This window comes from Herpailurus yagouaroundi, unplaced genomic scaffold (assembly GCF_014898765.1).
Source record: "Herpailurus yagouaroundi ecotype Mexico unplaced genomic scaffold, PumYag 139, whole genome shotgun sequence".
Taxonomy (NCBI): Eukaryota; Metazoa; Chordata; class Mammalia; order Carnivora; family Felidae; genus Herpailurus; species Herpailurus yagouaroundi.
Window position 1 is genome coordinate 39,683,808 of NW_024412394.1, and position 14,132 is coordinate 39,697,939.

General features: G+C 34.7%; 1 protein-coding gene across 4 annotated transcripts in view; it reads right to left on the minus strand.

The window, feature by feature from the left end:
* The window catches only part of PHIP (PHIP subunit of CUL4-Ring ligase complex), a 139,457-nt gene that overhangs the window by 124,459 nt on the left and 866 nt on the right, over nucleotides 1–14,132 (minus strand). For 3 of the 4 annotated variants that reach the window (XM_040474000.1, XM_040473999.1, XM_040473998.1), the window contains exon 3: nucleotides 13,979–14,040. In XM_040474000.1, the coding sequence (XP_040329934.1) occupies nucleotides 13,979–14,040 (62 nt within the window). The remainder of the gene's footprint in view (nucleotides 1–13,978; nucleotides 14,041–14,132) is intronic. The other variant, XM_040474003.1, reaches the window with a different exon arrangement.

Sequence of the window (14,132 nt, forward strand, 5' to 3'; positions counted from 1 at the left end):
TTGTAATTCACAAAAAACCTTAGAGAGAAAGGCCAAACTGCAACTACTGATTTAACTAAGCTTCGACTATAAAATAAATCTACCTACCACAAAAAGTTTGGGCACTTTGGAACAACTTCAAAACACTGTTTAATTTATGATAGCATTTGAAACCAAGATATGAAATTCTAATATTTTTATTATCCATCCTGAAAGTCTTTTAGAATGCTTTAGAAAGAGAATTACAGAAAAAAAGAATACTATTTTATCATTTCATGATTAGGGTATCAAGTTATAAAAAATTTGTCAATGTACCACCTAAATATTATAGTTCAGCTGTTCTCAAAGTGAGTTCTGGGAACTCCTGAAGGTTCCTAAAGTAAAAGTCATAAATAATACTAATATATTATTTTTCTTTTTCACTTTCTCATGGTGGATTTTTCCAAAGGCCAAGTGGCATGTGATATCACAACAGACTGAGGCAGCAGATATAAGAAACCTATTAAGCCAGACATTAAACATTCCTGATAATGTAAAACAATGCCACTCTTCAAAACTTTTAGAAAACTGTTATAAAAAATGTTAATCAACATGAAGTGAGTTTATTATATTTAAATGAATAAAATATTTTATAATCTACCTTAATTTTTAATCATATGAACAGGTAATTCCATGTAAACAAAGAAAGTTCAGTAATTTTTATTAACATAAAGCGGTTCTGAGGCCACGTGTTTGAGAAATGCTACTCAAGTACACACGGTAATGGCACTTTTAATATGAATTCCTTGTAAGATTGATCTGGGGAAGGAAGTGAAGGGTTAAATCATTTCATTCCATCTTGCAGTATCTGTTATACCCAAACTATAGAAGAACATGAATGGTGTTTTTATAAAGTTAGCTACTATTCATCCTTCTAAGCTGAAGCCAATTAAGAGAAACCAACCTACTTTTTATCATAATACATTCCTGTCATAGAGACAACAGAGCCATACTGTTACACTGACAATTTAATACAGTGTGTGGCATATAGTAGATGGTCAGTAAGTACTAGTGGAATGAAGAATTGCAGAAAAGAGGTCTCAATACAAATTATATATACTATATTATGTACCTCTGAAAAATCCTGAGATAAATCTGTTTGGTTTTAATACAATTTCCTAAACTTATTAAGCTAGGATTCCTTTTCCCTAATATCACCATCTTGACTTAAAACTTACTTTTTCAAACACTAAGGTGATTAGCTAAGCAAAAAAAAATTAGAAGAAATTACCAAATATGAATTTTTAAAATTATATTTAATCTTCCCTAATTTGCTTAAAAATAAAATTTAAAGGAAAAAGCCTAGAATATTTAGAGTCCCTTCTAGTTCTAAATTGTATATCATTATTCTAATGTGCTTTCTTTAAACTAATCAAAATTTCTTTTAAAAATTTTATTTTAATCATAAAGTTCATTACTTAATAACTTTAGTTTTGTGATTGTCCTGTTTTGGAGTCATTTTGCAAGACTCATTTCAGGTAGTGAACCTGAATATCTTTATTGCAGAATTGTGTCTTTGAATAAAATACTATGAATCCACTTTCTCAGACTTAGTCTTCCCTTGGTGATTTAGTATATTTCAATTTTTCAAAATCAACTTTCACTTTAAAAGTTAGATACTTTCAGTTCTTAAAATCCTCAGGGGCTTTCTGGCTTTTGAAACTTTATACAAGCTGATCCGTCTGCTGGAAATCTTTTCTCTGCCCATCCACCTTCCCCAATTCATTCTCCTTCATGTCTCAGTCTATGCCTCGCTGCCTTCTATGACCTACTACAATACCTCTGCCCCCCTTTTTTGGACATTCTATCTTTGTATTTCCATAGCACATTATACTCCTTCCCAAAATGTTCTTTTACCCCACTAACCAGCAGTCTGTAGTACTTCTATCATATTGTTCTTCATATATTTTGTTATCTAGACCTCAGTGAGAATCTAATCATAGCTATGATCCTCTTCCCCCCAAACAACAACTCTATCTTGCCCTGTTTTTGAAGGTTCCTAAGACCCCTGCAATATCCTAAGACTGCCGATTTACTTGTCCATGACCTATATAGGTAAACACAGGCTTAGATCTCGTTCACTTGTTCTACCAGAGTTCTACCAGAGTCCAGCTCCAGACCCTATTTCTTCTCACTCAATACTTCCTACTTGGACAATTATTATACCAATGATTCCAAAATTTGTAACTGTAGCCTAGGCTTACACATCAAACTTCCTTAAAAGATATCTCTTTGTATCCCAAGCCCTCCTCAGCTCAACATATGCAAAATGAACTCATAATCCTCATGTCAACACTCACCTCCCAAAATGTTCTCTACCCTGACAAACAGCAACACTATCCATCCAGCCTCAAGCGAAAAAGCTGTATTTTTTACATTGCCCATTCCTCCATCTCCTTCCCAATATCCAAGTAGTCACCAAGTTCAATTGATTTTCCCTTCCTATTCTCCACAACAATCCAATTCAAAATCATCGTTGCAATAACCCCTATCTCTCCCACATCTACTCATGCCTCCTACCTCATTCGAATCTATAATCTCTTCTATTCCAGAGGTACTCTGTATACTGCAATCATAATGATCTCTCCAAAAGCTTTATCTGGTCCAGTCACCTTTACTTAAAACACTTCAGAGGGGCACCCGGGTGGCTCGAGTCAGTTGAGTGTCTGATGTAGCTTGCGGTTCGTGGGTTTGAGCCATGCACAGGGCTCTGTGCTAACCACTCAGAGACTGGAGCCTGCTTCAGATTCTGTCTCCCTTTTTCTCTGCCCCTCCCTAGCTCACGCTCTGCCTCTCTCTCAAAAATAAACACTTATAAAAAATTTAAAAACACTTCAGAGACGGGGCGCACCTGAGCGGCTCAGTGGGTTGAGCGTCCAACTTTGGCTCAGGTCATGATCTTGCAGTTAGTGAGTTCGAGAGAACTGTGGGGCTCTGTGCTGACAGCTCAGAGCCTGGAGCCTGCTTCAGATGCTGTCTCCCTCCCTCTCTGCCCCTCCCCCATTTGCACTCAGTCTCTCAAAAATGAATAAACATTAAAAAATAAATTAAAAAACAAAAACAAACACTTCAGAGACTTTCCTTGCTCTTTAGATATCCGACTCCTTAACATGGTCTACAAATCCTGAAAGGCACGTATGGTCCATTCATATTTCTCTGCTTCATCTGGCACGTTCTTAGTCCTACACGCTCCAGCCCCCACTTACCACATTTAGACACACTGGCCTTTTTTCAGGTTCTTTACCTGCACTCTCTGCTCTCAGGCTTTTCCCATGTGGCATACTCTCTACATTTCCCCACATTCCTTGCCCAAACAACTCTTCAATGTGCTTCAAATCTTCTCTTCAATGTAACCTCCCTAGTTTTCCTTTATCTTACCAGTCTAAATGTGTTATCTTGGGTACATACTCTTGGCAACTTTTTCTTAACTCATGTACCAGTTTGTTATTATACATCTAAAAGTTTAATAATTCAATGTTTTTCTTCTCAACTTTGCCATTAACTACAAGAGTGTAAGAATCAAGTCTCTTTTTGGTCCAAACTGCATCACATACATACATACATACATACACATACACACACACTCACCCAATACATACTTATAAAAATAAATGAAAACTTTCTTTTGCTACCTTAAATCATTATTCTTAAGGAGTATTAATCCATGTCACTATGGTCAATAAAATGTAAAGACAAACACAAATTTTAAAAAATGAAAATGGTTCAAAAAATTAAAATGGCTCATATATGACTACACATATGTGATTTTTAATTTTCAAATTAGTAAGATACCGTATCTTTAATATTAAGCTTTTTAGTTTGAATAAATTTTTATTTTATTTGTTTATACTAGTAAATAACTAAAAGGAAATTAAAATCAAAAGGGAAATCGGAAATGAGATCGTAATAAAATCCCTTAAACAAAATGTATATATTTGGATTCTTGGTAATGGTTTGTACACTATTATTTGGGAAAAACAAAACAACATCCTCAATTCTAATATACTGATTACTTTCCATGACCCATGCTGCTTTCAATTTCTTAAGACATTCAATGTATAAAAAGTATCATCAAATTATAAAGTTAAAGGTGATAAATATTAATAACACTATCTAGCTAACACATATTGACTACACTCTAAATGCTAGGCCTTGTGGTAAGTTGGTAAATTTTACATGTAAAAGCTCAGTTATTTTAATAACCCTAAGAGATATGAACTATTATTCCCGTTAATGAAGAAATTATTATACAATAATATAAAACAAGGTTCCCAAGATCACACACATTTAGTGGATAGCAGAGATGAGAATCAAACCAAGGAGCTGTAACTCCAGCCCTCATTTACACTGCCTGTAGTACCTATTGCCTCAAATACATATATATCAATATAGAAGAAAGCTTAAAAATAGACATTCTGAATAGTTTTCAACACAGACATTAAACTATGCCGAAAAAGAAACATTCTAAAGTTCACTTTCAGTACTAAACAAATTAGCACAAAGGCACAAATTCCTACAGGTAAAGGGTGACACTTAAAACAACTAAGGATAGAGGGGCATCTGGCTGGCTCAGTAAGAAGAGTATGCGACTCTTAATCTCAGGTTTGTGAGTTCAAGCCCCACGCTGGGTGTACAGAGTAAATAAAACTTTTTTAAAAAGATAAACAACTAAGGATGGAAAATAAAATTACAAAGATAGAGTGACAACCCTAAATACTCTCTCCTACTATGGTTATCTCCTACTATGGTTAAAGGAAATCAATGTGATCAGCCCTACTTTTCTCAATATTTCTAAGATTAAAATTTTAAACTCTTAAAGTTAGAAGGTACAAACAGATTAAACCATAAAATTTATGATTACTATCCTGAAAAGAAAATAAGAAAAATACACTATTTTTTAGCTGTGCTCCCCTTTTAAATTTTCATAAACATCTCATCTTCTCTCCTACTCAGATGCAAGAGCCTGATTTAAGGATGCAAACTCTGATGTCATCTCACTGAGATTCACTCTTACACCAGGGGGCTAGTCAGAGCTTTTTCAAACTTCTCATATCCCCACTCCTACCTCCAATCCCAAAAGAAAATCACTTGATACAGTAACAACAATCTTTGGGTTAAGGGTCCATAATTAATGGTTAAAACCTGAATTAAAGGTGTCCCTTTAGGGTTAGGATATCTAGAACAGAGGTCAGCAAACATTTTCTGTGAAGGGTCGGATGGTAAATATTTTGGGCTTTGGAGGCACCTATCAGCTGTACATACATATTTTTACCAACTCTAAAAATGTAGTAACTTTAGCTTCGAGGCCTTATAAACAGGTTTCCTACACAATTTACCTGCAACCAACATAGTTTACCACCCCTGATCTAAACAATTCTTGGTTCTATCAACATTTCCACTAGCAAGGATAGCAGAATTCTGTGAAAGAGACAACTCTACTCAAGCCTTCGCCCAAATCATAAACCTTTATCACTCCTTTTTCCAGCTGCATATTTAAAACATTTCTAGAATTGTCTATCACAATTTGAACAACAGGATCCTCTTCTGAAAATGTAAACTATAGCAAGGAAGGAGCAAGGAAAGACTGAGGTCTTTGAGTAGTTTACTTTCTTGCATCCCTGCCTAAAACTATCTGCTTCTGCTTACTATGTTACTTCATATAAACAGCCATTCTTCCCAGCCAAGAAAATTTTGACATTGTCAATGGAAATTACCGTTAAAAGGTAAATTTTATCAGTGGGAAGAAAATATAAAAAACTTGGAAGCCACTGCATTCCACCAGACATACTGTCATTAAGAATTCTACTCAATTTTTAAAGAAAAGGTCAGTAGTTTGATTGAAAGCTCTAAAGTCCAACAGTCTACGTTTAAACTTGCTGAGCGCGGGAAAACATTTATTCCACATCTCAATGCCCTCATCTACAAGACTGAGACTGCCAAGTCACCACCTTGGGAGGTAGTGATGGTAGGTGACATGGAGTTGTCTGTCATTTAAATTACACTTCACATTACATGCTCCATGTTGATCTTTCATGTTGAGAATCTTTCTAGACCTACGCAGGGAAAAAACATTTTGGAAATCATTTTAAGGACCTTTCCAAAATAAGGCAGATCAATACAATGAAACTACTTGATTTACCTATGAGATCTAGAAATATCAGTTCTTCCTCTAGCATATAATTTAAGAAGTCCCTATGAAAATAAGATCCACAAATATTTAGCACTACTAGGTCCTAAACACCTGATCTGTTCTAAAAATGTCAGTTTTTTCACGTTTTCTCAATGTTTTTCAAATCTGAAAGGCTAGTTACTTCTGCTCTCCACTATAGTTCTAAATTCTAAAAGGTCAGCTTAGGGAAATACAATTCTTATTTTTACAACTATTCTAACATATGAACAAAATCATAAATTTAAAAGCCCTATTTACCATTAATCATTCTCTAAGATCTATTTTTAAAACCAGATCTCAAATTCTCAAAACTTTAAACTTCTAATTATAAATCAACAGATTTACAATGTATAGGCTAAAATTACATCCACCATCTTTAAAGCTAGTTTACATTTTCTGAGCAATTTTTTAAAAAACTGTGATAGCCTTTCACGTAGAAAATACATGGAATACTTACTTTGTGTCAAGTATTCTCAAAATTTATCTTCATAAGCAAGTAAGATCAAGTATTTTCCCCATTTCACAGATATAGAAAACTGAAGTCCAAAGGTTACAGCCTCTTAAAAGTCATACATTTAGAAAATAGGAAAAATTAGTAATCAAACCCAAGGTCTCCTGATTCCAAGATTACTGTTATATTCACTACGTTAGTTTCCTTCTCAAAACTTTAGTCCCTGCTCCACTGTCACACAGCTCTTAGGATTATACTCTTAATAGAACCTACATAAACATTTTTCGAGTCAAATCCTCTAATCTAGTAACTATTCTCACAAGGACTCTTTACATGCCTATGATTTCTTTGTAATTAGAAGTATAATAAAATTAATACAGAATCTTATTAAGTGTCAAAATTAATCTTGGTGGTCTATTTACCCTTAATTAACTGTCAATAAACATGCTTGAAAGACTGTCTTCTATTCACAATTTAATCAACCACCTAAGAATTCATTTAGATAATTCAGCTAGTATTATCAATACAAATCTGTCTTTTAAAGAATATGCAAGATGCTCTTCCAAATTTTATTCATCACAATCCGACTATATTTTGCTACAAAAAAAAAAAAAAACTTTATCAAGAATTTAGATGTCCACAAACTACAAAGGATTCTCTATAAAAATTAATTTAAAACACTACATGATAAAATTTAACTTTTTGAAATATTACATTTTGAAGTTTTGTTTTTAAATCAAATCATGTTTCCTAAGCAAAATTTGTACAGTTAAGAAATTCTCTTTAAAATATTATTTACTAAACTAGAATTTAAATTTCCAATTCGGGATTCTGTTGGAAAAGTTATCGTCTATTAATTTAAAGATGGAAAATTCTTAAACTATTCTTAAAATGTCAATATAAATACTCTTAAGAGAACGGCTAGTTTCATTTTTAGTCATGTTTCAGTTTCAAACAGTATACTCAAAATAACTAACACCACACATACAATGGCAGTGAAGTTGTTTAAAAAAAAAATGCACATTTCTCCAAGTTGCCTAGAATTTAGTATTTCCTCAAAATCTAAACCAGAATCAAATGACACAAGGTAAATATCTTGCATTTCTACTATAACCTCTGCCAAGACAGGCTATGTGCCTGTTCTCTATCCCTGATAAAGATCAAATGGGTCATGCCACCATGATCACAGGCCACCTGGAGTCCAGAATTCGTGCCTCCTGCTGCCATCATCCATGCTATCACGAATAACCTAAGCTATATTATAAACCTCATTCCATTTACAATTTAGTTTTAACTTAAACAGAAGGAGCATCAGATCATGTTGCTAACTACATATTCTTAGTATGAAAAACTTCTCATCCAACCAACCACCCTTTTCCTTATCTGTCATCCCTGAGCTCAAATAGGCTGCTTCTGTGTGTGTAAGGCAAATAAAGATGGACCAGCATCATATCTGAAGATTGCCTTCTCTGTCACTACAGAGACCAAACGTTCTCACTTACATATTTCATTCTTCTATATCATAATTTTGATTTTTTAGTACACTGAATTCTCAAATTCCATAGAAAAAAAAAGTATCATTTTCTCCAATCTGTTCTAAAATAGACTCTTCTATATTCCATATGCTCAGTAACATATACTTATCCATTCTAAGATAATTTATTAGTTTTCACAAATTACTCATAATTGTACCCATAACATAGCTTTTCACAAACAAATCAGAAATCGATAATCTTTACACATTTTAAATTTTTTTCTAAAATTTTAAGTTTGGTTTGTATCATATAATAGCCTTTATTACTTTTAGATGTAATTATAAAAGCAACTTAAATACCCTAGAAGAAAAATACACTCATTTTAATGCCTGATTTTCTTGAATATAATTAAAAAGCCCATTAAAATGGATACTTAGTACTGTTAACTAACGTCCACTTTGCTTATTAGTATTACATATACTTTTCTGTGAATTCAGAAACTTAAACAGAGAAACTACAAGAATGAAATTAACCTGTCTGGTATTACTTGTCCAGAACAAGTTGTATAGGATACAATTTTATCTGTTACCATTCTGCAGTGACAATGACAGGTAACTATAAAATTTGGGAAAAAGAAAAGTAGACTAGATAAGGTGCTTCTACATAAAAGAAACAAAAACTTGTGATCTGACAAAGGAATTTTGAATGGATTAAAAAATTGGCATTCATAGGATTAATTTAACCTAGTGCTCACTTAAAGATTAATTCAAAAAGTCTGTATTAAGCTCTGTTTAAAACATGTAACTTTAAACCAGACTGACAAAACATGTCCTCTGACAATTTCAAAAATACAAACCATTGTGAGGAGTTTAAATTATACAAATCTTTGAACAGAAGGAGACAGAAGCAACAGCCAAGTTCCCTTCACAAATCCCTAAATGTCATCTGACTACCAAAAGAAAAAAAGTTTCATGTATTCTCTAACCAGTTTTGGATATTTCAACTACCCAAACGTTTTTTAATGTTAATTAGTCCACAAAAAAGTCATAGAATCACTATACAGACCACCAAAATTTTTCTAGAATTCTAGCCACAATGTTTTAAAAATTATTTACTTTTGGTATTTATTATACTTTTCTCTACCTTAGACTTAATTATTGGATCTACAATATAATTCTACCAATAGTATCTTCTGAAGTTTTAAAGCGGTCTTTCTTACACTGCAGCTGCTATGTTCAGAAAATTATGCATACTTACTTCTCAAATAAAGATGTTTTTCTGAAACTTTAATGCATCATAAAGCTATAATTGGAACCTTTACTACCACGATTAAAGTCCTGATAATTGCAAACACAAACCTTTACATTGTACTTGATTTGTGCCAGTCAGTTATCACTCACCAAATCCTACAAAATAGGGCTATTTTTAGCCCATTTTACAGACTGGAAACAAGCTCCTGCAGTACTATTCTGCCTCATTACAGTCATGTAAAACACCATTATGTAGTTGGGGATGGGATAATCCAACTCCTCCTTATGTTCAGGCCACTTTACAATCATTTGGGAGTATAAAGAATTTAACGGGTACTTTGCTTCCTTTAAAAATATTTGTAAATGCCTCCAACTTCTTAAAATAATGGTATATATACCAACAGAATAACTGCATAGATAAGAAAGGATCAAGTTTTGCCCATTTCAGCCCTTCAGCATGTTTCCCTAACATGTTAACTTTGTAGTTTTCATTAAAAGAATTAGGAGGTTTTTTTTTAAGTTTAATTTATTTTGAGAGAGAGAGAATCCCAAGCAGGCTCTGTGCTATAAGCGCAGAGCCCGATGAGGGGCTCGAATCCATCAACCATAAGATCGTGACCTTAGCCAAAATCAAGAGTCGGACACAGCTGATTGAACCACCCAGGCACCCCAAGGACTATAGGATACAAAAGCTGTGTTTTAGTGACTACCAAGCAAATCTTACTATTTCACTGATACTCTATTAAAAAACGAAATGTAATTCTATTCTGCACATTCACTTCATTACTCGTCATCCCCCACCCCCAAAATTTTACTGGTTAAGTTTTAAAAGCTCCGTATTATCTTCAATATAGAACAGAAATACCTCATTCAAAAACATGTTTTTGTTTCTTTTCTAAAACTTGTCTCCTAGGTTTTGAATCTTAACTTTCACATTAATCAGCATACTCTAAATACATGCACACGTATGATCTATACTTAAGTATATCTTATTCATGGTTCTTATTCTTCTCTGAATTTAAGACTAGCAATAATTTACGAAAACTAGTACTTAAACCATGGAGAAAAATATACTAATTACAGAGTAAAGAGGCAGTCTACAATGTGGGTAGGGTATCAAAAATATTCACCTGTCTCTAAGAAGAAATATACTACAACCTAAGAATGGCACTATAAAAAGCATTTATATAATTTTCTAATCTGCAGGTTTTCTCCGTATCTACTTTTTTGTGTTTTGGATAACCATCAACAAAATGAAAGAGTTGAGCTTTTAGAGATAATGTATTGCTATTTCTTGTTCAAAATCAATTTTCAGATTACAAAAATTTCAATTCGCTTATTTTACAAATGAGCTAACTGGGATCCAGAGAAATTCCATAACTGCTTGAGGTAACCTGCAGGCTAACTGCTGACAGGACTAAAATCACAATCCATATCTAACTCCCAATCCTTTCATTTGAATAGAAAGATTTCTAGTAAGTGGAATGATTTTAGGAAAAGTAAATACCACTACATAAAATAAAAATTACATCATTTTTAACATTTAACATTTTAACTGGGTTTAACAAGAACCCAGTTTTTATGTATATACATATACATACACACACATATATATGTATGTGTATGTATATGTATACAAACAAAACAAAACAGCCATGTAAGCAAGAAATGTAATCAGAATCCCAAATTTGGTAAAAAGTGTTTAAAGATTCTGCCTCAAGATCCTGTAAGTATGCAATCACCACTAACTAAAGTGACAACTAGACAGCAAAACTTAATACACCAACTAATTTCACTATTCAAAATAAGAAATAAATGACAAAGCTTTCTCTTTGCCCAAAAATTATCTGAGTTTTCCTGTTCTATAAAAAGTTACCTATGCTTGGCTCCATTTAAAAAATAACAATTCTGATGAAAGCTTAAAATATACCCTTTTGCTTTAAGACCAACCTATTTTTAAAAATACAAACTCTGATTAAACATATACTATAAGAAACAAACCATTTCACTTTGTATCAAATTCCATTCAATCTTAAAAATGTTTTAAATCTTAAGGTAGATGGTAATACAATGATGTTTTATAATAACTTTATCAATCACACTTGGCAATAAATGCATCCTTTTTTTTTAAAACCTATGATCCTTTAAAAGTGCTCTTAAAACTCCACTTTCCTCTTGGTCAAAACTCAATCGCTGTGATTTACATGTAGGCTGACTACAGATGCTGATCTATGTTAAATAGCTGTAATATCACAAATAATAGTTATTATTTTGGTTTCACTCACCAAATTAACTTAAAACCAATGTTAAGTAAATTCAACTTGAAGGCAATGAAGTTTTTTAAGTCATAAGAATAAATTAAGACAATAGAGAACATTATACAAGAGATTTTGCATGTGATCACCTAGACATATGGTGTTCCAAAACGTCTTAGAGCTAACTGAATTTCAAAAACCCAAATTAAGTTAAACCAAATACCCACACACCTAGTTATATAGTTTGATGGATATAAAAGCACTTCAAAAGGTGTCTTGTATCCAGTAGATATGGAGTGAACAATATGCTGAATGAACAAAAAGAGAAAATGAACCAGGAACTCTTACATTTTAACAAGAATTCTTAACTGCCTCGTAAGTATGCCAAGATGACTGTTCTGGTAAAAGGAGAAAACACTCCAGGCAAAAAACCCCACTTCCATGCAAAATAGGTGGATTTTGAAAAATAACACACTAAAGAAGACACCACTTACTATTCTAAATCTGTTAAAGAGACAAGGAATATAAATTCATTTTATTAATATATGAAATGAAAAACCCTCTCAAGAAACTAAAAATGAACATTAGTGCCCCTGTTTTTACTGGAGAAAACATGATATTCATGCAAGTATTACACATTCCCATAATTTAGCAAAATACCATCAGCTGCTTCATTTTAAAAATGCAGTAATATTACATTTTAATTTTACAAGAAAACAGCAATCTTCAGTGACTGAGGTTTTTATGAGATTCAAGAATGAGTTTTGTAAAATCTGCCCAATTCTTAAAAACACAATACTATAAGCTCCATAATTTTTTCAATTAAGTCAAGGAACCCACTTAGGATTTTGTCAAATATTTACACCCCCCCCCACTCCAAATTAAAATATTGCAGGCACTGTCTTAGAGTTTGCTTCAAACTCCCTCCATTCGCTGTAGCAAAGTATTGAATGAAAGCCTCGATCACTACTTGAAAACAGAGTGTGGAAATAAATATATTCTGTTAAGGCTCCATTAAATTTCCTAAACCTAATGGACGCTTAATCTATATTAAATCGTAAGAGATTTAAATTCAAAAGTTAGATGTTCTACATCCAAATGAAACAAATGCCACCAAAATCTTGTCATGCTTTCACCTCACAGAAGACATTCAATTCTTAGGTGAAACTTCCTAATCGTTTCAGAAGCCCTCATGAAATAACGTTATACTCGTTAGAACCACCTCAAAACATCAGTTCCGAGTCAGTTGCACTGCACAGATTAAGCGCCCCCACCACCCCCGCCGTGTGACTGCTTTTACTGCTCCAGACACACATATTCATACAAACAACCTAAATCGGTTTAGGAGAGACAATATGAAAAAATACAACTACCGAACACAAATACGTTACTCGTCCGGCCACACAGGTCCACTTTCATAAGACCATTTTTAGAAATTACTAACATATTCACTGTGAAACCCCACAAAATTAAAAAAATAGCTACTTTTCAACCTATTAAACAAAATACACCCCAATATAATCTGGAAAACTTTTACTTGCCAAGTTCCATACCACAATAAATGTTAAGCGTAAAAATCAAAACTCTTCAGTGACTTCCAATAACAGTTTTTACTGAAGTCGCGGAATAGCACGAGAATCAGCAAAATTAGAAAAAGCCTGTTAAACTTCTGGCTTTCGGGGGGGTTACAGGCTTTTACACTTCTGCGAATGTGTTTTGGAAAAAAGCAAGAGGAGCCTCCGGCCGACTCTCATCATACATCCGAACCCCTCAAACAAAAAACCTAGCTCTGAATTTAAGGAAAGCAAAAGAATCGAGAGAGAGAAAAAAAAAAAATAACGCCTTGCTACGGTTCCGCTGCGGCTGAATAGCCTGCTTGTGAAATGCTAATGCCACTTCGGAGCAGTTAGTCACCAGCTATTGTGTGGGGCAGGAGAAAGCCGAGCCGACCGCGCGTGCAGAGCAAGCGAGCAAGCGAGCGAGCAAGCGCGCCCTCCTTCCTCGCGCCGCTCCCGCCGCCGCCGCCGCCGCCTCGCGCGCGCCCCCGCGCCCGCACGGACGCGCGCGCCGGCCCCTCCTCCTCCGGCCTTGCACTGCACAACACTCATGACGTATCTTTATTTCTAGTACATTAACAAAATATCACAAATAAATTGTTGGCAGCCCCTGCGGCCTCGGGGTGCGTGTCCCCCCGACCACTGCCCCCCGAAGCCCCCGCGCCGGCCTCCCAACCCTTCCCGTGGCCTTTGGAGCTTTCACGTTCTGGGGCCAAGTTTTTGTCTCTGTAAAAAATTGCGGGAAATTCAATTTTTATTCGACTCGGGGAAAAGTTTCTTTGCTCCGCGACGTGAATGTCTCACCAGATTCTGGTAGGTCCTGGGATGCTCCTTCCCGGTCCAGTCGGTGCGGCGGGGCAGCAGCTGCGGGGAGAGGACGCCCCGTGAGCCCGGCCCCCAACCCGGGCCCGCCAGCTCCCCTCCCCCGCCCGCCCCGCGCCCCGGCGGGGACCCCGAA